The following is a 27,249-nucleotide window of genomic DNA, read 5'->3' as shown; positions in this document are numbered from 1 at the left end:
AGCTCTAGGACCAGTCCTGTTAACAGGAACAGAATTTCACTACATGTGACACACTCTTGAGTCGCAACAAACCAGTTATACTACCATCCGTCCCTTTCTACCTGACCCTACAAAATCATTTGCCTCTCTTAAGAGGAAAAAGGTTTCCCCCAACCATTGATCCAAAGTCTGCAACTTATTAACTCAGCACTTACTTCATAAAGGTTTTAAACAGTCAAGGTAACTCCAATAAGGATCAACAACTTTATGCCTGTAAGAAACCTTTTCCATATAATGCACCGTTGTCACCCTGAACTATTCTTCTTTGTTAGAGATTCACTTAAAACAATGTAAAGCAGCCAACAAAAGTATAGGGGGAGGGAAGGGGAATAACTATGTTTTTGGAAGCTGCGACCAAAATAAAGAAGAAATAGGGTTCATGAGCTAGCTTTCTCTCTGTAGATGTAGGCAAGATGAGTCATGCTAGTGGAACAAAGGCAAAATGTGTCCTCCAAACATCTGAGTGATGTTGCAAGGCCTCTGCTGCTTTGGGCTGTGCTTGAGAGTCGGAGGCTTGAATGCTTTCACAGTCCCTTTTGTTTTCTCTCCTACATCTCCCAGCAGCACGTGGGTGTACGTACACACACACACACGTGTGCGTGCATGTATTTTATAGTGGCTGCTGCCTGCCACTCTGAATGCACTAGCTATGGCCGAGAGCCCCCTGATAGTTACAAATCCAAAATGTTCTGGAAACTTAGGCAAACAAACAATATGCATTTTAATATGTAATTATCTGCATTTAGGAACAAAGAATATAGGCTATACTTGCAGTAGGGGGGGACTCTATCCTTGGAAGCTGTGACTCAGAAAAAGGTTTGGGGATCATGATAGATAATCGGCTGAACATGAGTTCCCAGTGTGACACTGTGGCCAAAAGAGCTAATGTGATCCTGGGATGCATAAATAGGGGAATCTTGAGTAGGAGTAGAGAGGTTATTTTACCTCTGTATTTGGAACTGATGCAACTACTGCTGGAATACTGTGTCCAGTTTTGGTGTCCACAGTTCAAGAAGGATGTTGATAAATTGGAGAGGGTTCAGAGAAGAGCCATGAGATTGATCTAAAGGATTAAAAAGCATGCCTTATAGTGATAGACTCAAAGAGCTCAATCCATTTAGTTTAACAAAGAGGAAGTGTGACCTGAGTACAGTCAATAACTACCTACATGGGAAGAAATGTTCAATAATGGGCTCTTCAGTCTGGCAGAGAAAGTTTTATAACACAATCCAATGACTGGAAGTTGAAGCTAGACAAATTCAGACTAGAAATAAGGCGTAAATTTTTTTTAGTGAGGATAATTACCCATTGGAACAATTTACCAAGGGTCATGTGGGATTCTCCATCACTGACCATTTTTAAATCAAGATTGGAGGTTTTTCTAAAAGCTCTGCTATAAAAATTGTTTTAGGGAAGTTCTCTAGCTTGTGCTATACAGGAGGTCGGACTAGATGATCACAAATAGTCCCTCTGGCTATGCAATCTATGAATCGAAGCTGTGTGGACCAACAGCCATTTTTCTGCCATTTTTGTGTTTTTGTCCATGCATAGTGACAGAGGAGAGTGGTATTGTTTCTGGTTACACTACTGCCCAGTTGAGTGGGGCGAGTGCAAATATACTTTCTGGGCTGCTATGCCTGTTTGAAATTAAATTTAAACCCACTCCAATCTTGCCTTTGAAGTTGACACTTACTACTTAGCCTGAAAAGTGAAGCGTGTCTGAGTGTTTTGTGTATAAAGAAGAAATGTTGCATGTGGTTTAGAATAACAGAAAGTAGTGTAGCCCACAGGTGTTTGTTACACATACCTCCCTCTGTGGTTGATCCTCAAAGAAAATAAGTCTGTTACAGCCACAGTTGTAGGACTTTAGCGCAAGCTGCAGCAGCTCATGCTCTGGAGATTTTTGGTTCAATCCCCATGTGATAGCCAAGATAGTGGCCATCACAGTAGCATCTTTAAAACAAGCTCTTCATGAATTCTGAGGCACTTCAGTTTTCAAGCCATGAAAAAAGTGTGATGCATGAGCCAAGAACCCAGATTCTTGCCTGCTTGGGAGACTCCAGTCAGGTCATGAAGGTGTTAGGGTGGGCTGAAGTTGAGTCATAACCATTTTTCCCATACTTAATATTTTTGGCTGTGTGATGGCACCAGTGCATAGCACCTCTCCTGGAAATGTTCCTTTTGGAGGAAGTGTGACACTAGCTTATTTTTCTCCACATTAAAATAGATGCTGTTAATCAGAAAGCAATATAATTAAATGCAAAGTAAACACTTTAATGATTTATTTTAAAATTCTTACAGCTGGTTTTCTTTCTCTTTGTTATAAATTAATCTTGTCTTCCTTTCTTAAGGGATTTAAGGACAATGTATATCGACAGAGAAGAAAGTATTTTGTGGATGTTGCCATGAGTTATAAATAGTAAGTACTGGTATATTTCTTTTCTGTGCTGCTAAGTTAGAAAAAAATTCCACTCCACTTATTTCTGTTAGCATAAAGTTTTGGAAAAGAGAAGTGAGCCATTGATCTTTGACCAGTTTAGTATATGTTACAAATGACTAACCAAAAGCTTGAAATCATATAATTTTCAATATAATTATAAGCAAGTGAGGGGTTTAGAGGCTAAGTGCTACATTGTCACCATTATGTTCCTGGCTAGTTTAATGTAAGGAGCTATTTCACAAATGTTTGCGTATCTTATAATGAAATGAATCCCCATGTGCCATGGACACAGATGCCTCCTATAATTGGCCTAGAATCCTAGTTTTTTCACTCCAGAACATAGGTCTCTAGCACTTGAGCCAAAGAAGAGTTCCCCCACTACAAATGGAACCCCTTTTCTCTCTCCAGAACAGCCACTAGAGGGCAGCATCATACAAAGTGTTTGCACGATTAGAGCGGATTGGGAATTTTCTGACTAAGTGTTTTCTCATCAGAAAATGCTAAATTGTCCAAAATGAAATGTTTCATGGAAACATTTAGATTTCTATGAACTTCTGCCACAGGCAGATGTAGGCTGCATGGCAGAAAGTTTGGACGCCCCGAGGCCCCCAGCAGGAGGTTTCAGCTGGACTCCCAGAGCTGCTACGAGCCTGAAAGTCCTGTTGTCCTTGACTCTGAAGCAGTCGCCAAGGTGGGGCTGCCTCAGAGTGGCAGACTCTGGAAGCCTTCAGGGCTCAGAGGCAGGCAGACTTAAGATGGGGCTCTCAGGCTTCCACATTCCCAGCCATGAAGCCAGGAGCCTGGCAACCCTGGAAACCGTGGAGGCTTAACTGGAGCTGGGGCTCTCAGGGTTTATAGCAGGGATGGGGAACATCTGGCCTGTGGCAAGTCTCCACACCATGGGCCAAAAGCTCTGAGCCTCCGTGCCCCTCCACCCCATGGGGCTGGAGCCGCAAGCACCTGCTCCTGCTGCGGGAGGAAGCTCCGAGCCTTCCCCCGCCCCATGGGACTGTGTGTGGCCTCTGACTGACTGATTTTTTTCTGTGGGTCAATGGCCCCGATAGAAAAAAGGTTCCCCACCCCTGGTTTATAGACTCCCTGCTCCACAGTGGGGAATTCATGTAAACCTAAGGGATGCCCTGGGCTGTTCTCTGAGGAGTTGGTGGCAATGCAAGGAGTCTCTGAGTCAGGACAGCTGGCTGCTCTGTTTTTGTTTAGCAAAAATCAAATGAAAAGGCTTTGATTTTTCTGAAATGAAATATTTTTAGAATTTCCTCTCCTCCGGGAATTTGGAATTTTGAATTTTCGTTCTGATTCAGAATGCAAACTTTTTTGAAATGTCTAAGGTGCCACAAGTACTCCTTTTCTTTTTGAGAATGTCCTGTGGAAGGGAAATCACAAGTTTTAACCTCCTGTATGGACTATGTACTTGCCTAATTAGATAAACTTCATCCCTTTTACCTGGGATTCACAAGAGTTCAAACCATACAACCGTCAGAATTACAAAATAAATCACACTCATGTCTGCAAAGCTGGGAGTAGAATGCTGGTTCTAGACTTAGGGATACTTAGTTCCCAAAACACTACCTAGCACTTTAGCTAAAGGAGATCTCTGTTAGCTGGCAATAGGAGTAGCTGGTAGCAGGAGGTGCTGCAGAGATGGCACACGCAGTCCTTGGGCAATGGGTGAGAGAAAGAGAAAGAAAAGCCTTACATTGCATCTCTGACCAATTAATAAGTGCCAGACAGTCTGATGTATGGGGAAGAATGAGGCCTCAAAGGCAGGTAGAGGAAAGCAGAGGGGTGTATGTATTGGGGGTAAGGTGATAGTTATGTGCCAGCCCCACAGAGAGAGAGAAAAAAAAAGAGAATCAACTTACAAGGCCAAAACATAAAGCAAAAGCGGGGAACGGGTCAGTTAGAAATTAATTTGAAAAGACAGGATGAGGTTTAAGGCAGCTGATTGGGAAAATAACTTCTAGAACAGAATAGGAGTATGTGAGAATTATCGAAGAGGCAGCAGGAATCCCACTGGAGGTTAGTATTAAATCTCTGAGTTTCTTATCAGAACTTTGAAAGGGCAAAGCAAATAATATAATCCACAGAAGTAAGGAAAAACATTAAAATCTATGGTACAAATAAGGGAAATAAGCCATTTCAAAACTTATATTAACAGGAACCTGAAAGCGACAGAGGAACAAGCAAGCCTAAACATGCTGAGCATTGCCCGTAGATTTCTGTGTCTGCAGAGGAACATGATACACACTCACTGGAGTGTCTGTCACTACCTAGGATTAAAACAAGCTGTTAGAAGTGTTACCCTGTTTGCACATACACAGCTGAGAGGACATTCCTGAGGTACAGGAGATAGAATCATAAAATGTTTGCGAGGAAAAAGGCCTAGATTGTTGATTCCAGCCGTAGTTAATACATAGATAGGAGCATTAGAAATATCTTAAGTCCTGCACTGGCAAGATGATTTATTTAGTCCTCCAAGACAGGATGCTTCAACTATTAGCCGTGTGACAATTCTACAGGTAATGCATTTGTTTGCCTTCAGTGTGGGAGACAGCCAAATTCAAAGCTAATATAGTAAGACATAAGAACATAAGAATGGCCCTACTGGGTCAGATCAAAGGTTCATCTAGCCCAGTATCCCGTCTTCCAACCATAGCAGTGCCAGGTACCCCAAAGGGAATGAACAGAATAAGTAATCATCAAGTGATCCATACCCTGTCACTCATTCCCAGCTTCTGGCAAACAGAGAGTAAGGACACCATTCCTGTTAATAGCCATTGATGGACCTATCCTCCATGAATATATCTAGTTCTTTTCTGAACCCTGTTATGGTCTTGGCCTTCACAATATCCTCTGGCAAGGAGTTCCACAGGTTGACTGTGCGTTGTGTGAAATATTTCCTTTATTTGTTTTAAACCTGCTGCCTATTAATTTCATTTGGTGACCCCTAGTTCTTGTGTTATGAGGAGTAGTAAACAACACTTCCTTATGTACTTTCTCTACACCAGTCATGATTTTATAGACCTCAATCATATCTCCCCTTAGTCGTCTCTTTTCCAAACTGAAAAGTCCCAGATTTATTAATCTCTTCTCACATGGAAGCCGTTCCATACCCCTAATAATTTTTGTTGCCTTTTTCTGAACCTTTTCCAATTCCAATATATCTTTTTTTGAGATGGGGAGACCACATCTGCACACAGTATTCAAGACATGGGCATATCACGGATTTATATAGAGGCAATATGATATTTTCTGTCCTATTATCTATCTCTTTCTTAATTATTCCCAGCATTCTGTTAGCTTTTTTGACTGCCACTGCACATTGAGTGGATGTTTTCAGCGAACTATCCACAATGACTTGAAGATCTTTCTTGAGTGGTAACAGCTAATTTAGACCCCATCATTTTATATGTAAAGTTGGGATTATGCTTTCCAATGTGCATTACTTTACATTTATCAACATTAAATGTCATCTGCCATTTTGTTGCCCAATCACCCAATTTTGAGAGATCCTTTTGGCACTCTTTGCAGTCTGCCTGGGTCTTAACTGTCTTAAGTAATTTTGTATCATCTGCAAATTTTGCCACTTCACTGTTTACCCCTTTTTCCAGATCATTTATGAATATGTTGAATAGGACTGGTCCCAGAACAGATCCCTGGGGGACACCATTATTTACCTCTCTCCATTCTGAAAACTGACCATTTATACCTACCCTTTGTTTCCTATCTTTTAACCAGTTACCAATCCATGAGAGCACCTTCCCTCTTATCCCATGGCAGCTTACTTTGCGTAAGAGCCTTTGGTGAGGGACCTTGTCAAAGGCTTTCTGAAAATCTAAGTACACTATATCCACTAGATCCCATTGGTCCACATGCTCGTTGAACCCCCTCAAAGAACTCTAGTAGATTGGTGAGACATGATTTCTCTTTACTAAAACCATCTTGACTCTTCTTCAACAAATTATGTTCATCTATATGTCTGACAATATTGTTCTTTATTATAGTTGCAACCAGTTTGCCTGGTACTGAAGTCAGGCTTACAGGCCTGTAATTGCTGGGATCACCTCCGGAGCCCTTTTTAAAAATTGGCGTCACATTAGCTATTCTTCAGTTTTCTGGTACAGAAGCTGATTGAAATGATAGTTTACAGACTACAGTTAGTAGTTCTGCAATTTCACATTTGAGTTCCTTCAGAACTCGTGGGTGAATACCATCTGGTCCTGGTGACTTATTGCTGTTTAATTAATCAATTTGTTCCAAAACTTCCTCTAATGATACCTCAATCTGGGACAGTTCCTCAGATCTGTCACCTAAAAAGAATGGCTCAGGTTTGAGAATCTTCCTCACATCCTCAGCCGTGAAGACCGATGCAAAGAATTCATTTAGTTTCTCCGCAATGGCCTTATCATCCTTGAATGCTCCTTTAGCATCTCGATTGTCCAGTGGCCCTGCTGGTTGTTTAGCAGGTTTCCTGCTTCTGATGTACTTAAAAACAAAAAATTGCTATTACTTTTTGAGTCTTTGGCTAACTGTTCCTCAAATTCTTTTTTGGCCTTCCTAATTGTATTTTTACACTTCATTTGCCAGTGTTAATGCTCCTTTGTATTTTCTTCACTAGGATTTAACTTCCACTTTTTAAAGGATGCCTTTTTGCTTCTCACTGCTTCTTTTACTTTGTTGTTTAGCCACGGAAGCTCTTTTTTGGTTCTCTTACTATGTTTTTAAATTTGGGATATACATTTAGGTTGAGCCTCTATTATGGTGACCTGTAAGACCTATTTTACCACTCTATAAAATACAGAAAATGATAGATCTGACTTAGCAGGTCCATGCAAACATTAATTACAGTAGTTTAGTACTAAGTTTTCTCAGGTTAAAGTCAAGTAGTCAGGGCAAAGAATACTTTGAGCCTGTTCAAAGTTACTTCAGTGCAAATTACAGTGAAGTCGATGGAATTATACCAATATACAACCAGTGCACATGAGTTGGGCTCTTTTATAATTCTCTTGTAGTTGATGATAACCAATGGAATCCTGGTTGTTGTTTTTTTACAAAAGTTCCCTAGGCCAGATTCTGTTCCCATTGCTCACAAAGAAAGGTTCTCATACAAAAAGGCCCAGGCCTGCTTCTGTTGAAGTCAATGGAAGTTTACTATTAACTTCAGTCAGGATTTAGCCCACAGTTTTATATATATGCCTCATTCTGTTTTGTTCCAGATCAGTTAAAAATGTAGCATATTCACTTCTCTCTTGCTTCCTCATATTTTGGTGGAGTTTCCTTTCCCCATTCTCTGGTATTGGAAGCTAATGAGACCATTTTAGGCCTAATCTTAAGCAGTCCTTTTGTGGAATTTCCTGGGGTGCCAGATAGTTGGCTCTTGCTTTTTCTGTATCAGGTATGTTACTCTGCAAATATTTTATTGCTATCTGGACAGTTGGGTAAGTGAGATACTTCATAACTTGTTCCCCACCAACATGAAAAACTCATCAATAAATAAAATGCCTTTGAGCTGTTAAGATCAAGTGATCATGGTCTGATTAATATTTAAATCACTAGCTAATATCTTCTGTAGTGATTCACAAACTGCAATTTGTGGTATGCTTGGTGCTGGCTAGTTGCATGGTGCTGGCTCTCTCCCTTGTTTCCAGATGCTAAGTCATATTAAAAGAAGATAAAAATCCATCAGCTATTTTCTTAGTGTTACTTTTCCATATAGTTATTGTCACAAAGTTGTTGGGTTTTTGGGTGGGTTTTTTTTTTTGGAGGGGGTGTATGTGTATGTGGGTCCCCAGATGCAGAGTAGCTGGTACGCGCAATCCTTAATGTGGTATGGCTGGCTGACAAGACCGTCTCTTAATTATTAATTATGGGACAGTCTGATCTCCTGTGTACATCAGCTGTTTTGAGAATGGTCCTTGGCTTTGTGTGCAGGCTCAATAGTAAATTAAAGATAGGTTTTTCCTGCCCAAGTGTAGTCAGGTGCCCCGCCCCCTTTTGACTTTCTACCCCTCATTAGTCTCCACACTGCTAATAGTATTTCAGATGTACCTCCAAGGGCTTGGCTACACTTGCGAGTTAGAGCACATTAAAGCAGCCCCGGGCGCCCTAGCTCACTACCTGTCCACACTGACAAAGCATGTAGAGCGCTCTGACTTCATGGCTAGAGCACTCCTGGTACTTCACCTCAGCGAGAAGATTAACACTTGCTGCGTCTTGGCTGAAACGCCCAGGTGTCAGTGTGAACAAGGTGTTGCATTACTGTGCTCTGATCAGCCTTCAGAAACGTCCCATAATCCCCTTAAGTCAAGTGGTCACTCTTGTCATTGTTTTTGAATTGCTTCAGGAATGCGGATATGCCCTTTGAAAGCGCCGTTTCTGACAGCTGGTTGCTTATCTGCTCCAAAACAAAGCAACCATTAGTGTGGACTGCTGTGAGAGAGAGAGAGAGAGAGAGAGAGAGGGGGGGGGGGCGGGGAGGAAGGTGGGCGGGGGGGGTCTGCTGCTGTCTGAACTTACAAGACAGCATGCTGACATGCTCTCAGCCCCCCACATACACACAACACACTCCCTGTCACACTCCACCCCATTTGAAAAGCATGTTGCAGTCACTTGCATGCTGGGATAGCTGCCCACAATGCACCACTCCCAATGCCACTGCAAGTGACGCAAATGTGGCCACACCAGTGCGCTTGAAGCTGTCAGTGTGGACAGACTGCAGCGCTTTCCCTACTGCGCTCTCTGAAGGCTGGTTTAACTCAGAGCACTTTTACATCTGCAAGTGTAGCCATGTAGTTAAGTGCTAACTCTGTTTTGGCTCATTCTTTAGTCTCATTGACTTCAAATAAGTCAAGAGTGAATTAGCACTTCAAGATTTGGCTTGGTAATAGGAAAACTAAAGTTAGCCAAACTCTCCCTGTTGCTATCAAAGTTTTCTTTTCTTGTCGTATGCTATTTTGTTCTCTGTTTTTCTTTTTCTGGAGGTTGCAGAGTACCCTTATTAGTCTTGCTAACACTACTCTGATTGATTTAGTGAATTTCTCTGGAGTTAATGGTATCTGTTCCTTCACATACAAATACAACAGTTACATACTTTTAATTTTGTCTTGCCAAATCAAGCCTATATTTTGAATTCATTACCATCCCCAGGAGTTAGTAATTTTTCTGCGCTACCTACAAATACCTGCTGTGTTGTAATTTTCTTGTCACACAAGCTTCCAAGTCAAACTAATTTCAGTCACATTCTAATTGTATTTGTAATAGGCCTAAGTCCTAGCACGTAGGGGAAGGCACATATTAATTTCATGTTCTTTTCAACTTTATGCATCCCTTTTTAGATTTTTCATTTTTCTTGTTTGTATCTACTTTGATTATTTAAACAAAAAAAAAATCAGTAAAAAAAAAAAACAACTTGACGGGGGGAAAAACCCCTTTAAAACAGCCTATAAAAAGTTATGATGTTTTTCTATAAAGCTAATAACTATACAGTGGGGGAAGTGGGGGGGGCATTTGTATCTTGTGATTAGTTATAGAATACATTTTCTCTTTACACTCTCTTGTTCACTGTTGCCTACTCATGTTTTTTACATAGATACGAACCTACCAAATGCTCCAGGTTGGTCTGACCTAGCCATCTGGGTGGGGTACATTTGTACTGCGGCTGGGAGATGTAACTCCCAGCTTGGGTAGACATACACATGCTATCTCTTCCCAAGCTTGTCTGTTTACAAATAGCAGTGTGACTGTGGTGGCACAGGCGGTGGCATAGGCTAACCCCGCCCAAGTACAACCCCATCCGAGATCCTATGTATTTATTTGGGTGGCTAGCCAGGAAAAAACCCTTAGCTTTTAACTTAGAATGGATAAAATCTTGGTCACCCTTAGTCATCAGTTGGAGTAAAGCCAGGGCCAGCTCTAGGCACCAGCAAAACAAGCAGGTGCTTGGGGCGGCACAGTTCCAGGGCAGCATTCCGGCACTGGCTATGCCATCCCTAGAAATGTGCCCCTGCCGCCCCAGCTTGCCTCCGCTCCGCCTCCACCTGCTCCCCTGAGCGCGTCATCACAGCTCTGCTTCTCCCCCCGCCAGGCTTGCCCCCGTGTGAAACAGCAAGCCTGGGAGGGAGGGAGGAGAAGCAGAGTGGTGGCGGGCTCGGGGGAGGCGGAGGTGGTGGAGCGGAGGTGAGCTGGGGCAGGGAGCTGTTCCTCTTCCCCCTTTTGTTCTCCCCCCCGCTCACCTCCATTCTGCCTGCTCCCCTGAACATGCTGCTTCTCCCTTGCCTGAGAGGGAGGGGGGAGAAGCGAAGCAGTGGTATGTTCCGGGGAGCAGGCGGAGCGGAGGTGAGCTAGGGTTGGGGTTGCGGGGGGGGAGGGGAGCCACAGAAAGAATGGGGGGGGGAACGCAGCACGCCCAAGGGAGGAGGCAGGGCCATGGATTTGGGGAAGGGGTGGAGTTGGGGTGGAGCCAGGGTAGGCAAACATTTTTTTTTGCTTGGGGCGGCAAAAATCCTAGAGCCGGCCCTGAGTAAAGCCTCCACTGTAACTTAGGGTAGTTAAAGTTCAGCAACACATAATTCAGGTTTGGGGCTACCCTGTTCATTGCACAGATTGCAAATTCATCATGCACCACTGCCACTTTCCTTGTGGTGCAGGCAGCTCGTGGGCCTCAGAGCCTGAGGACAGAGATGCTGAGTGGAAGATCGCAGTGAGATGGAATTATTTGTAGATGTGGCATGTATAGACGTTAGAGAGCAGGCTCAACTCAGAACTGGCTTCACTGATCCTCCAGCTGAGAAAATTGGTGTCATGATGAGATGGAAAGCGGGAGGAACAGGTAGAACAAACTCACGTAGACAGGATGAACCTTTTGTTAGAGAATTTAAAGGTGAATGAACCTTAATCCAGGGTCTAATAATTAGTTGGGACAACAAGTAAATTACAAAACACCCAAGTTTAAAATGCCCCAAATTCTTGGCTTTTTTCACCTCTTCAGTGACACAAAGCAGATATGAAGCTAGCTTACGTGGCCAGATGAGGCTTCCCTTTTTGCAGGGAATTTTCTAGTGATGTTGCTGGATCTGTGCCAACCTCTACCTCATGCTTCCCCAGCACAGAGTGTGGCTGAGGAAAAAGGGACATGGCTAGAGCATTGTGCTTTGGTGATCCTTGGCTGATAGAACAGTCCCATGGGCCCATTGCAGCTGATGCAAATTGGAGCAGCTGTTATGCTCTTCAGGATCAGACTGGCAGCCTGAGGATGGGTGGGGCATTAAGGTGGCTTACAGACATTTTAGTGGTGCCCTCCATCCTAAATTGAGCTGGATGCCAGACGGCTAATTCTGAAGGTGTGGTCCAATATGATACGGACAAATTGACACAGCTTCTTTAAGGAGATGTGTGCCTCTCCAATCTATTAAAATTCTTTGGGCGCCTCAACAAAAGAGTGGATAAAGGAGAATTGGTAGATTTAATTGTTTGGACTTTAAGTGAGCACTTGGCAAATTCCTCACAAGGGGCTACTAAGGAAAGTAGTCTAGGGTGACAGATACAATTTCTGTCATGGATCAGAAATTGCTTGAGAGAGAGAAAGCAAAGGGACTGAATCATGATATTCATGCAGCCAAATATGAAAGGATAAGTGGCCTCACGTTCAGAAATATACAGTTTATGTGGTGCCAAGGAGTCCTTCCTAATACCACAATATATTTATTATTAATATAGAACAAAAGCAATGTCAGGAAACATCCCAATAATATTTGTTTTAACAGAAGGTTTGATTTCAGGTTTTTATTATTTAGATAGGACCATTAATGCACACAGTTATTTACTGATGTAGAAATAAGATACATGGAAATGATGTTCCTGCTCCAAAGAATTTACTGTCTAAAATCAGTCTAGCAACTGTTATGTGTTTAAGAATATTTCTCCTTCTTTTTAGTGGTCAACCCATTCCCAGGGTGGAATACACAGCTGAAGAAATTAAAACTTGGGGGACAGTATTCAGGGAACTCACAAAACTCTATCCCACTCATGCTTGTCGTGAATATTTAAAAAACTTCCCTTTGCTGACCAAGTACTGTGGTTATAGAGAGGATAATGTACCCCAACTGGAAGATGTTTCTATTTTTCTTAAAGGTAAGGTTCATGCTTGATTTTTGAATAGCCATGATGTCATGAAAAAATGTTGTCTTCTCTTAGGACCTGATCCAAAGTTCATTGATGTCTGTGGATTTTAGATCAGGCCATTAGTCAACACACACTCTCTCATTGCAATGTTTTCCACAGGAGAGAAATTGTTGGAGTGAGTGATAGTTGTTTTAATAGGAATGTAGAAAGTTCAGAAAGGGGCTGGGTAGCACACCTAAATGAGTTTGCACGCTACACATCATATAAAATTATATTGGCGGTAGAGGAAGGTCTTGTGGTGTGACACGGATGGCGAGCATGGATAGCTGTGCTGTTGTAATGAGCACACTGAAGGAACGCTGCTTCTCATGTAGCTCCTCCTAGGGGGGATGAAGAATGAAATGTTGAGATAGTAGAATTTAAAGATGACTTCAGGCATCCTCGTTCATTACAATGTCTGTATCTATGCCAAGGGTTGCAGATGGTGGGAATGCATTTATCCAGATGTGTTTGAATATTCCCAAATGAACTTTGCAGGATTCCAGTACAATTTTGAAGTTCTGGTTTTGGAGTGACAGACCCATTTCATATACACTTATCAAGGTCCCAGCGCTGCAATGAGCTCCACGTGAATAGGGCCCCACACAGGTGCAGAGGTTCTCCTTCAGGGAATTTCCTTGAATGATCAAGGCCTAAATGATTATTTGCTTTTGATAAAGCCCTTCTTCCCCATCTCTGATGAAAACATACCTTGTATGAAAGGAGAAGACGCAGATGTTGAGCCCTCTAGTGGCTTGCCCTCACGGTTCAGAGCAGTCTGTCAGTTCTAATTCTTTCATTGTCCATTCTCCTCAAAGATATCTTGAGAACTTCAGGGGCAGGAACATGCTGCTGTCTCTTGCAGCAATCCTGGGAGCTCAAGTGTATAATATCCTACAAATGTTTATAAAACAAAAATCTTTTGTGCTATAGGTGCCATACAAAAAAAGGTAAGGAAGAGTGGTGTCCTAAATGTATATGGAAGAATTTTAACTTAAAATAAATACACTGTTTGGTATGAAAGAATCACTAATATATTGTTCTCTTGGTCTGAGGGAATGGTGAATCATGATTCTTTTTTTCTTAATGAGAAGCTAAAAATAGCAACAGAGCTACAGAAATACACTTTCAGATCAGTCAAAGCAGCCACAATTTTTGTGGAAACTGAACTTGGAATATTTTCCTGTAAACACCTTGAAAACAGCCACTAATGAGTAGAGAAAAAACTTGGGAAAGAACTAGCCTGTTCAAAGTCACTGTGAGTTTGAAATAACTCCCCTGAAGGACTAATCTGACAAAGGAATGCATTATTAAATGTAAAAATAAGTAACTGATATATTCATGTCACCATATGTTTAAATAATTTATAAGATAGTACTTTAAAGGTATGCTTATTTTTTTATGTAGTTTAATTTCAGTAAAGGTGATTTACATCATATTTCACCGAATTCAGGTTCTGTGTTGGAAACTTTTATATTGTTCTTGTTTGGTGCCATACATAAAAACAGATATTTCATGATGTTATTACTCACTATAGACTTGACTTCTTTTCTAGTAAAAGTTCTTAAACCATGAATTACTTCAAGCTGTTTTAATTAAGGGTATTTTAGCAGTAGAAGGTGGGTGCGAATAGTATAGCATTTTTGGCCAAGGTTTTCTTTCAGTGCCTTGTTTCGGACAGAATAAATAACTACAAATCCTTGCTTGCTCTCACGTGTTGATATATTCAATTTGGTCTTTTCACTGTCTCTTCCACTTTAGAAAGGTCTGGCTTCACGGTGAGACCAGTTGCAGGATATCTATCTCCTCGAGATTTTTTAGCAGGATTAGCCTATAGAGTTTTTCACTGCACTCAATATGTACGACATGGCTCTGACCCTCTCTACACGCCAGAACCGTAAGTATACCGTGTCCTATTCATTTGTTATTAAAATCAACTATAACTATAACTTAATTTTCTAAATTTTTATGTTGATTCAGCCCTTTCAACAAGCCACTTCTTTTCCCAGACTCCAGTGGAGAACCTTTGCACAAAGCATGAAACCTTTTCTCTGGTGGAGTCAATGGCAGAACTCTTATTGACATAAGGGGAGTGAGAATTTCACCCAAAGTTGGGGTTTTTTTTAACGTGGGCTTTGTGGTAGTTCTGAGGATTTGGCATCTGTTGTTTGTAGGGCTGGTTGACTATTTTCCTGTCTCAACTGTTTTTGATGGAAAATTTGGGTTTTCAACTAAATAAATTTTTTCATCAAAGTGTCTGCAAAAAATTTCAGGTTTTTTTGGTCTACAAACCAGATGCATGAAAACCAATTTCCCCCCTGCCCCCCCCAGTGTTTGGCCAAAAACTGAAATCTTTTAATGTAGATATACCACCATGGTGCCTCCTGGGAGTTGTAGTTTGGGTATCTCATGTCCCTGTTCTACTCTATGGGCTGGACTCCCCAACCTGACTTCATTTCTCATACACCTTAGGTATGGTATTCCATGATGCACTGCCTCCCCTCACCAAGAGAGGGGACTGTGGAGCAATATGGGAGATATAATCTGATCAGAGAACCTGGGCCATAGAAGAGAACTTGAGTGTGACACTCTCAAACTGTTAGATGGAGTCTGGTGGCACCTTAAAGATGAACAGATTTATTTGGGCATAAGCTTTCGTGGGTAAAACATCATTTTTTCAGATGCAGGACAGTGGCTATGGAAGTTGGAATCCGCTAAGGAGTGTGTAACAACTCACCTGCCGAATCAACTAGTCCTGAAAATGGATGGCGCTGGAGCGTCGGGCCCATACCCGGCCGTCGCCGGCTCTCAAACTATGACTCCAATGAGGCACCACACCAGCATTTTCAAATTGAAATGTCTGGGTTTTAGATGAAAACTGAAAACTCTTAATATCCTTAAAAAAAATTCTAACTAGGTCCTCTAGGAGGTGGTTTTTTTTTTTTTTTTTGATATTGAATGTTTCATGTTCTATGCAAGTAAATAATAGAATAGTAATTCCATCAAGAGACTCTGCTGACTGCATAAACCATAAGGGCCATGTTTGAGCAGTTTATCAGATATCTAGCATGAAATGATAGCCTTTCTTTATTCAGCATGTATCATTTTGGTGTATTTTATTTTTGTATAATATATGGTAACAAAAACCAAAGCCAAATCTTACACAAATGAGTTAAAAGAAAAAAGAAAAGGAGTACTTGTGGCACCTTAGAGACTAACAAATTTATTAGAGCATAAGCTTTCGTGAGCTACAGCTCACTTCATCGGATGCAGCTCACGAAAGCTTATGCTCTAATAAATTTGTTAGTCTCTAAGGTGCCACAAGTACTCCTTTTCTTTTTTCTTTTTGCGAATACAGACTAACACGGCTGCTACTCTGAAACAAATGAGTTAATATCTGCGGCTCTAATCCTGCAAACACTTAAGCCTATGCATAACTTTGCTCACAAGAGCAGATCCATTGAAGCCCTGGGAAAACATCTTAAAATATAAATCCAATAACTTAGCGGCATTTTTTAAATTTATTTTACAGTTAAAAGCTATATCTAAAAATAATTTAATGTACTATCATGGTGGAAATCACCAGTTGGCACTGTTACACATCACACTAGAAGTTCTCTTTCTTATGGTGGGAGCTTTATACAACATTTGAAGAAATGATGGATTGCTAGTTTTGTAATGCATTATCTTTTGGGGGAAGCTGTGGCAAGCGTCAAAGGAATTTGCTCTCTACCTAATCTCTCTAATGAGAGTCAGTTCTTGAGGCAGAGCAGCTGCAAAGAAACTGAGTGCTGGTGTTTTGGCTGAGATTCCTGAAAAAGGGGATTAATTGCATGCTGGTAGACCACCTCTGTGTATATAGGGACGTATACACTGCTGTTCAGTACAGACTATGGGGGGTCATGAATAGCAGGGCGCACCAAAGTGCTCTGCTGTAACTCCCCCATATACCTACTGTGGGTGTGAACTAAGGTTCCTACTTTGCATTAATATAATCCTGTGTGAAGAAAACTACGTTAATGAGAACTAGGAATCTTTTAGTTTGCACCTTCAGCATGCACACCAGCGAAATTACAGTGCAGCAGTTTGGTGCACACTGCTATTCATGCCCCCCCATAGTCCAAACTGCAGGGTAGTGTAGACGAACCCATAGCATAAATAAATAAGCTGCTCTAAGAAAATACTAGACTCTGCTACACTGATCTTTCCAATGGGGAGACAACCTGCCAAGCCCCAAAATCTGCTAACATTCAGCAGAGGAGGGATGATATTTATGAAGTAAAAACAATTGGAGTATATTCTTAGCCAATGCAAGGAGATTTATGGGTGTTATCCCAGTAAGTGCAAAGGCCTTGAGACAGCAAACGCTTTAAGCATGTGTGTAACTTTGCTCACATGAGCTGTCCCTTTGGCTACTATATTTATGGTATCAATGCTTAATTTGATACAGGCTCCGAACTGTGCAGTAAGTCTTAGAGATTAGGTCGTAATATGTAATAACTAGGGTGGCCAGATGGAAAGTCTGGTCAAAAAGGGGATCTTATGGTGTCCAGTCAGATCAACTGACCAGACATCCAAAGTCGGTTACTGCCAGCAGGGGAGGCGGGGAGGCACCAGGTCATCACTCATGCCAGCCCTATCTCAGACGGGGCAGCCCCCTACCTGCATTGGGCAACTGCAGCTCCCAACCCCAGCTCCGCAGGAAAGTCCCTCCCGACCCATGAAGGGAGGAGGGGAAAAGCAGTGAGTGATGGAGGAAGGGGGAAAAGAAGAGAAAACGGGGGGTTGGTCCTCGGGGTAGGGCAGGAGCGGGGCCTCAGGGAAAGAGGGGGGTCAGTGGGTGAGACCTTGGCAGAAAGAGACAGGGCAGAGGCGGGTCCTAAGGGGGAAGAGGAGGTTTTGGCATTCCTGCTTGAGTGACCAGTTTTTAAATATTACAAAGTTGGCAACCCTAATAATAACAGAAATTCTTATGCTAAACTGCCCATTCATGGTATCCTAAGAGTCACTGTAGTAATTCTAGTGAAATTAAAATTATTACTTTTGTTTCTGAATTTAATGGGAAATCCTTATTGCCTTGATGACTCCAAGCATTAGAACCATGTACATTATATAGGTACAGTACTAGCATTTGAAACACTGTTAAGAAGCTAATTATAAAAAGGAACTTTATTCTTTTTATGCAGATCTTTTTGTTCTAAAATAATAAAATTTCAGAAAAATGAATAGCAAAAATACATAAATACCTTGTTAACATTTTCTGATTTTTCATAAGATTTTGCATACAGCAGATACACTCAAAAACTGAGGATGAAATTCTGGCTCCATTAAAGTCAATGACAAAACTCATATTGACTCCAATGGGAAGAGGATTTCACCCTTAATATTCACCCTTTTGCAGTACAATAATTGCAGTGCCCTGCTCTCTCTTATTTGAATTATGGAAACATATTGCGGGGTTTGCTGCAGGTGACTGAGGCTGTGAATGTTGCATTTGAATACGATCAACCTGATGAAATGACTCCTATTGATTTAAAAAAAAGAAAAGGAGTACTTGTGGCACCTTAGAGACTAACAAATTTATTTGAGCATAAACTTTCATGATCAGGCTTCCCACCCACACTGTAGAGCCAGATGGAAATTAGGGAATCACTTTGCTTGATTTTTATCATCACTATCTGCATTTTAAAACATTTTCTTTCCTGGTTTTATGATATTTCTACTACCTTCACAGAACTATATGGATTTCCTCTGCTGGCCAATTTGTTCCTACAAAAATCTTTCACAGTGAAAACTATCACTGAATCTTTTCCTCTCAATGTGTATGAATAAATTAAAGCCACTTAATTATTTTTCAAATAGTACAAAACAAAAGAATTGAGTCTGGTAGTTAAGAAAAGAGTTATATTGTTTAGACTATCTATAAAGGACTAGACTTGCTGGGAAATCTATGAGACTGTTATGACAATTCCAAACATCGGTACATGATTCTGCCTGCAGGGTACTGTTGTGTTTTTTTTTTTTTTTTTTTAAAGGCAACTCTCTGTAATGGCACATGTAAAAAAAAAAAAAAAAATTTTTTTTTTTCCCACAGAGAAATATATAAGCCAAAAGTGGGGTGGGGAGGAGGGGAACCTTCCTCCTCCCCTTGCTAATGTAGCAAATTGGCTAGGTCAAGATTATGTCTACCCTTTTGTGGGTTTGCAAGGAGGTAAAGGATGCAAACAGCCTCTCATCAGACCTGTTGCCATGTGCATGGCTAGTCCTTGTGCAGGGCTAGTCCTTGTATTCTCTGGTAGTATAGACAACAGTATTAGCTTCTCCAGTGCAGGTGGAGAGGGCTAGAAAGGGGTCAAGGTTCTGCACTGGCTGGCCGAGCTAGACTGGTATGTTGGAGACAGGGCTAGACTTGTGCTGTTTCCTGACATCAGTGACCCCTTGGCACAACAGTATCACTATGGGCTTCTGCTCATCACAGGCCTTGGGTCTTTGATGCAGTCCACAGACCTTCAGCATGCATCTTGGCTTGGCATGGCATGGCATAGCCCTGAATGTATTAGGATCACTGGTCAGCCTTCAGAACCCTCATGAATCAGTTCATCAGTGTCTCAATGATCATTGAAATGGAGCAGCCCTTGCCTCATGAGATGGGGTCTCAGTAGGCCTTTGATACGTTAGAGACTTGAGGCATCAGAGCTTTTGTGTCTGTTAGGCCCTTGGTAACTCTGATGGTGTCCTTCCTCAGTACCTGAGAGAGGCCCTAAGTGAGTCGTCATTATTCTGAAGCCTTAGAACCTTGACAAATTAATGCCTCGGGCCATCAGCACATGAGGCCTCTGTGCATAGTTATCTCTGGACAAAAAAGGCCTTAGTAGGTCCTTGATGTGGCAGTAACTCAGTGTCTCACATTGCATTGGGATCCTAGCACCACTGTTGATGCCCTGGCCCTCAGCACATTAAGATCTTCTTCCATAATAGCCTCAGCCTGTCACCACCATGAAGTGGAGCTCAGCACAGCTCTGTATGTTCAGAATGGCCCTCATGCGTCTACGGAGTCTTGGCACTTCAGTACCTATGTCGGGACACATCAGCACTTCAGAATAACCCCAACTCTCTATTAAGAGTTAGTACTTTGGGGCTTTAGAGAGCTTTGGGTGCTTAAGCTGCTCTGTTGCAGTTTAGTTTAACTATTTTGGCTTGGCATTTTGATCGGGTGGCCGTATTTCCTAATGCTGAATACGGGACACCTGGTAAAATTACTCATATTCAAGTGAGTTCAATGGCAATCAATCATACAAACATTTAAATTAACATCAAGTTGACTGAGCCTCTCTTAAAAAGAAATACTGTGTAGTTGGATTCTTTTTATTTACCTTCTTATCTTTAAGACTTTAGGATTCACATAGGAAGAGGTGACACACGCACATCCGTACCCCTCTCTCACACGGGTGGTGACCAATCAACCTGACTCTCCCTAACTGGTGCTGTCCATCCTCAGTGCCTGGCTGGGCCCCCGGGACAGACCCACCTTTCCTGGTACCTGGCACCATGTCTTCTCTAGGCAACTTGTGGGGGGGCATACAGGGTCACATGCCCCTCTCCCCAGATTTCTGCCAGGATTCACATCAGAATGCGGCCAGCAGCAACCTTTCAGCACTGTGTGGGAAGGAAGGGAAGGGAGCTGTTTCCAGCCACAGGGGAGGAGGAGGGGGAAGGGATGACCTGGCCTGCGTCTTTGCAGAGCTCATCTCTTCCCCCACCACTCCTGTGTGGCTGGAAGCAGCTTGTCCCTTCCTGCCTGCACAGTGTCGAAAGGCAGCTAACACCTCCAGGCTGCTCTGGCCACCGACATAACCCAGCTGCCTCCTGTCCCTTGGCTACAGTGTGGGCAGGAAGGGCTTAATTCCTTAGGATGCATTGTACACCAGAGCCCAGGGAACCTTACTGCAGGAGCTTCAGTGAACCCCACAAGAAAGGTGGCTCAGCAGAGGAGGGTGCCTAGGGGCCAGAGCAGCCCCATGCTCCCAGGGGGCAGGACCTGGCTGTGTGGGGGGTGAAGAGGGCACTAAGCCCCTACCCAGGGGGGTTCTGGGGAGCCTGCAGGTTCGCAGTGTGAACAGGCTGGAAATCGTTTCCCTTCCCCCATGACTCCAGAGCTTAGCTGAGGGGTGAAAAGGCTTCCCTGTGCCAGTGCTGTGTGGGGCTTTGACACATGCAGGACTCAGCGGCTCCTTGCCAGCGCCCTGGGCCGGAGGGTCTTGGGGTTCCTGGGGTGCCAGCCCAGCCAGAGGCAGTGGGGGAAGGAAGGAGTGGGCCGGCCAGGCTGCTAGTGATCTGAGCATTCTGACCAGGGGCTGGTTCACTGCACAACACTGGAAGTGGGATGCGCCCCGCTGTGGGGGGATGTGGAGGAGCAGTGGGGCTGGGATGGTGGGGGTGAAGAGGCAAAGCAGGGAGAGGACAGCAAGAGGAGGAGCACGTCAGCAGAGCTGACACGTAACTGGCCACCACTCACCAACTATCACAGCATGCAACCAGTGCCAGCTGGAAACAGGATGGGGGGCAGGGCCCTGCTAGCCAAGAGCCAGCACGCAGCGTGGGCTGTGCTAAAGGACCAGCAGGGAGAGCGGCTGGCCCTGCGCTCTGAATCTTCACCCCTCCACGAGCCTTGCACCACCCTCCCCCATTGTCAGCCATTGGACCCCCCCCACACACACTCTGGGCTGGAGAGCAGGGATCCAGCCAGCAGCAGGACCCACCAGTACTGATGGGGGTGGGAACATAAAATACGAGACAATTTGCCCATTTTAAGAAAACGTTGGCAAACCTGCAGGAGGGCTTAAATACGGGACTGTCCCGTTAAAAATGGGATGTCTGGTCACCCTATATTTTGATGTCTCAGCATGGCCACAGCCATAGGCGCCGACTTCCTCTCTTTCATGTGGGTGCTCGAGCTCCCTTCCAGTCCTGGCCCTGCCCCCACTCCGCCCCTTCCATGAGGCCCTGCCTCTTCCAACCCCTTCCCCAAAGTCACTGCCCCAACTCTGCTCCCTCCTTGCCAATATTCCAACTCATTCCCCAAATCTCTGCCCTGGCCCTGCTTCCTCCCCTGAGTGCGCCATGTTCGTGCTCCCCCCCCCGCCCAGAACGTGCTAATGCTGCCAAACAGCTGTTAGGCGGCCAGGCGGGAAGATAGGTGGAGGAGCGGGGATGCGGTGCGCTCGGGGGGGAGGAGGAGGAGATGGGGCAGCGGGGAGGGGAGCTAATTTTTTCCCTGTGGATGCTCCAGCCCTGGAGTCGACGCCTATGGCCATAGCACCTACCAAGGATTGGTACATCACAGCTTCATAATGAGCAGGCATTGCTTTTGGGCCCTGCTTCACTGGCACCTTTGTAAGATTTTGATGATTTGGAGCCTTCTTTAAGGCATGACACTTTGACCCCTGGATGGAATTAGTTCAGCACTTACTTTGGGACACAATGCTTCAGCAAATGGTTATATCACCTCTACTGGTTTGCATCGGTGCATCCTTTGCAGGCAGGTTGCATTAGTTGAGGGGGAAAAATGGGTGCCGGGTGACTTTCTAGGGAGCTTAGCACTGAAGTCCTTCTTTTCAATAAGAGGTACTGTGGGATATTGTTTTCCTTATGAAATGCTCTCTCCTGGACATTGAGTTTCAGAGATTCCTGTTGGGTCTGTCCATTTGTGCCTCTGGCTGTTTTCTTGGCCTCCCACTGGATCTGATAGTCTGTTCCTGACTCTAGAAATACTAAGGGTCTCAATCCTGATGGTTGCTTCTGTGTATTCCATTACCTCTTCCATCCCTCATTCGCTTGTTCATGCTGCAGCTGTTATCTGGGAAATGAAGTGGTCAGACTTTGGTGCTTTAATCATGCTGACCTGGGATATCATAGGAAACAGAAGGAGATTAGGATTGCTAAAGCAGTGAATGTTCTGCCATTGGGGAAGCATGAGTAACTGTGCACCTCAGACCTGGAATTCTCTTCATGGTGTATCTCTGCTTTACCTCATGTTTACATTGGAAGAGTTGTTACCCTAATGTCTCCTGCTGCTTTTGGTCAGCTATATCATATGTGTTTTGTATTTGTAGAGCAGAAATGGTGGGCTGTCATTGTGGACTGAGTGCATCCATATTCCCTGCATAGAGTTCACCTGACCCGGTGGTAATCTAGAAATCAGATTAGTTTATGTTCAGCTCCCCAATTTGCCAATTTCTTCTGTAGAGATAGCTGTAGTGCTCAGAAGAAAGTAACATTTCAAGGCAATACTCAGTGCAAGGCTTTTCTGGAACATTGTTCAGTTGGCCAGGAGACATCACTAGTCTGGTTTTGCAAGCAGTGAATGCTCAGACCAGGCTATGAATGTTTGGTATTAAAGCTGCAACTATATTCGTAATACCCATGGCATATTTTCATGTTATCATAGGAAAATGTCTACAGATAAAATAGACATAAGGAAAGTGAGATTGCCTAATTCTTTCGTATCATATAACTAGCCAGTCATGTATGTGGATAACATTACATAACTAGAGACCTATGATTGTCTCACTAGGAGCAACAGTGAGTGGGGCAGTGTGAATACAGCTTTCTAGCCAATACTGCATTATGCTGTTGTGGCTGAGGACATCTGGGATAACATGCCACAAAATACAACTCAATCAGTGAACTCTTGGGGTGGAGGTGGGGGGAGCGAGGGTGAGAGGAGGGGAGAGAGTAACAAAAATGTTATTATTTTGTTTGAAAGCAGGAACTACTTTCTACCTAGGGATAGACACCACATATTTCTGAGTGAAGAATAGTGCTTACAAATAGGAGCCTTTAAATTAAATAGAGAGTTTTTTCTTTTTGTGATTTATCTGAAATGTCAGATTCTGTGTCATTCAGCACAAAACATACCTTATAAAAGACAAATGGGATGATTTTGGATAGAAAGTAAAAACCTGATGTTCTCTCACTGCCTTTAAAACATTTCTTTACAGCTACAATAAAAAAAGAAACCTCTTTAAAGAGACAAAAGGAAAGGAAATGTCAGATTAGATTTTAAATCGAACTTTACTACACCAGGTCCATTATTTTTTGGAAACAAATACACAGTTATGAGAATGTTCAGTATAAGAGCTTTTTTAGATGCTGTACATACTCTCTTTATTTGTGAATATGTGACTGTATTTTGTGGTGACTAATATTGTACTTCCAGTTGAGGACTGCAAAAGATCCATGGCTGAAAAGATACCAAGCCTTTTTGAAATGGTCTAGATTCTCTGCTTTGGCTAAGCTGAGTTTTGTGCAAAACTGAAGAAGGGTGCAAAAGTGACTTTAAGCCCCTAATCCTGGAGCCAACCCAGTGCCAGTACACTTCCCATCACAAAACAGAGCAGCCTGAAGCTATTTCAGCAGCTGAGGATCATCTAGGTGCAGGGACCTCCTGTCCTGCAGCTGAGACAGGAGGTGCTGTAGGATCTGTGATGGCAGTTCTGTACCACCTGAAGATTCCGTATCTGTGGGGAATCCTCAAATGGCCAGTTAAGATAGGTTTATGCCACTAGTGGCACAAAGCAGGCCGCGAATCTGGCCCATTATGTTTTATGGTCTAAATTTCAATATGGGATCTCGGTGTGTGTGTTCAATCAGTTGTGCCCAGCAAGAGGATACAAACAGAAACAGGACAATTTCACAACCATATTTTTCAACCTCAAATAACAAAACACAGAGCTCGAGAGCTGAATCCAAAAGAGTTGAGACTTTTTTTATTTTTGTAGTGCCGGGTTCACTCCACTTGGGCAGAAATGGTGAAAATTGTAACAGTGGGTGGGCTTGATTTTCTTTTCTTTTGGGCAGTTAGGTCTTTGCTGCCCTCTTGGCCGAGTTACACAGTGCTCAGACCCTTACTGACAACTTGATAGTGATTGGTGAGGTTAAGGGGCAAGTGGGGATAATTGACAGTTAGATTTTAAACTCTTTGGGGTGGGGGATGTCTTTTCTCTGTTTGTACAGTGCCTAGCACAATGGGGACCTGGTCCATGACTGGGGCTCTGAGGTGTGATGGTAATATAATGAATAACTTAATCTATTTGTGAAAGCAAATGCATTCATCTGTATAGAGTTGTATACATTTGAGTGTGTTGGTACTGCAATAGAAATATTTAATTGTAAGAATATTAATGGTACATATACATTTGAGGGGCAGTAACTGTGCATAGAATGGCTTGTATCAAACTACTGTCAGTGATAATATATTAGCTAATGCTATTTCTATATATGTAACATTCTCTTCTTCTAATTCCTGTCAGAGATACGTGCCATGAACTCCTGGGGCATGTGCCTCTACTTGCTGATCCCAAGTTTGCCCAGTTTTCACAAGAAATAGGACTGGCCTCACTGGGAGCATCTGATGAAGAAGTTCAGAAACTAGCTACTGTGAGTCAATCACTGCATCTTTTCGATGACTTATGTTTCTCTTTGGTTACTAAAATGAAGAGTTGTCTAACGGCTTCTAAAAATGTATTCTTCAGTTTTCAGATGACTACTGTGGTATTACAATTACAAGGCCTTATATGGCTCCTATTGAAGTCACTGATATTTTCCCATTGTCTTTAATAGGAGCAGGAACAAGCATATGGTCACTGGATGCTTTGTAACACACTAATATTTCTATATCGTACCACCTAATCTCAAGGTTTAGTTAACATAGATTATTCCTGTTCCAGGTTCTGGAAACAAGGCAACTAAGACATTTTTAGGGAAAATGTCTTCCTTTGTTTGTGCGTGCAGCTCCAAGTTCTCCTATATGGGGAGCTGTCTGTATATGGGAGCTGATGTAGCCCTTAGTGGTACCACAGTCTGTCTCCCTCTTTCTGATCTGTTTTGAAGGTGTGCAATATAATATAGTATATGATGGACTAATGAATTTGAATGAATGCGTTTAGCTAATACTCCCCCTAGGGCACGTCTAATAACAAGATGATTTGATACATTTTATAGTTTGGTTTTAATTTATTGTACCCTTCATTTTCTATCCTTATAAAACAAATACTATAAATAATTTTGTAAACCACATTCTTCAGATAACTCGACAAACATGAATATTTTCAATATCTAAAAATTCCATATGCAGTTGAACCTACAAGAGAACTTTAAATAGGCAGAACATAAATGCCCAAGTTAGAATTTAGCCAGGCAACTGGAAATAACACCTGCATTCCTGTGAGATGTGTAATGGATTTTAATGGCCACAAAAGATCAGAACTTTGGCTTTAATCCTCTTGTGAAAGATGACACGTGAGAGGGAAGAGTGCCTAGTGAATCACCAATACCATTTAGCAATCATTGCCACTTTAGAAGCTGTCAGTCCTTCAACATTTATGGAGAGAACAGATAGCACTAGTCTCAAGGAGGAGTCTTGGTGTCCGGGCTTGGATGCAAGTTCTGGTCATTGATGTCTTCCTTTTGTTTTGTAGCATCACGGTAATAAGAAATGGGAAAGTGGTAGTACAATATAACACCAATATTGAGTCGACTGAAGTCACAACAAAGTTTTCTTGCCATCATTAAACTCCTAAGATTGTCACCAAGGGCTCAGTTATGACAACCGAGAATAAAGAACGAACCTGCAGACGATGTGCTCTGGCTCCCACCAGTTGAGTGCATATCACCCAGTGCAGATCACCCCTGGATTATTTAGTGTTGCTTTAATTGACTCCACACTAGAGTTGGCCAGTCTAGAGACTTGATCATCAAGCGAGGCTACATCACTGGCCCCAATACCTAAGACTGTGGCAGAGAGCCTCAAAATATGAACCATTTCCTCTGATAGCAGCTGCTTGAGCAAGAATGCTTTTCCAGTGACATGCCATAGTGCCATGATCGAGTAGTCGCATATGTATGGAAGCGGTAGGAGGACACGACAACAAGATGACCGATACCACACTCTGCAGCTACTAAAATTTGCTTTGTGATCTCCTATACAGGGAAAAATCTTTCACACACACATTAATAACATGTAGGATTAGGGGGAGGTTTAGATTGGATATTAGGAAAAACTTTTTCACTAAGAGGGTGGTGAAACACTGGAATGCGTTACCTAGGGAGGTGGTAGAATCTCCTTCCTTAGAGGTTTTTAAGGTCAGGCTTGACAAAGCCCTGGCTAGGATGATTTAACTGGGACTTGGTCCTGCTTTGAGCAGGGGGTTGGACTAGATGACCTTCTGGGGTCCCTTCCAACCCTGATATTCTATGATTCTATGATTAGGATGTGGGAGTCTACATGAGGGCAGGTGAAAAGAATAGGATCTTTTACCACTTCTTAGCAGTTAGCATGGGGGTGGGGGTACAAAGGGAACAGCTTTAATTTTATCCATTAAATGGCATCCAAGTTGCTATTAATTGACTTTTACAACAACATTTTATGTTTAACCAAGGGTGGAAATGAGATATGAAAACAAATTGAGCTGCAGAATATCAGCCAAAGATCTAAGACAGAAAACAGAATGAGATTCCAGCTAGGCAGCTTCAAAGTAAATACTGAAACAGATGAACTGACCTAGAGCATGCATACTAATGTGCCTGGAGTAACA

The 27,249-nt window shown here is 42.8% G+C and overlaps 1 protein-coding gene across 3 annotated transcripts in view; it reads left to right on the top strand.

Annotated features, from left to right (window-relative positions):
* Positions 1-27,249, top strand: part of TPH2 (tryptophan hydroxylase 2) — a 70,164-nt gene that overhangs the window by 12,001 nt on the left and 30,914 nt on the right. For all 3 annotated transcript variants that reach the window (XM_043493283.1, XM_038411867.2, XM_043493286.1), the window contains exons 5-8: positions 2,391-2,458; positions 12,429-12,625; positions 14,417-14,552; positions 24,967-25,093. In XM_043493283.1, the coding sequence (XP_043349218.1) occupies positions 2,391-2,458; positions 12,429-12,625; positions 14,417-14,552; positions 24,967-25,093 (528 nt within the window). The remainder of the gene's footprint in view (positions 1-2,390; positions 2,459-12,428; positions 12,626-14,416; positions 14,553-24,966; positions 25,094-27,249) is intronic.

Source organism: Dermochelys coriacea, chromosome 1, assembly GCF_009764565.3.
Source record: "Dermochelys coriacea isolate rDerCor1 chromosome 1, rDerCor1.pri.v4, whole genome shotgun sequence".
Taxonomy (NCBI): domain Eukaryota; kingdom Metazoa; phylum Chordata; order Testudines; family Dermochelyidae; genus Dermochelys; species Dermochelys coriacea.
This window is presented reverse-complemented; position numbering and strand designations above follow the sequence as displayed.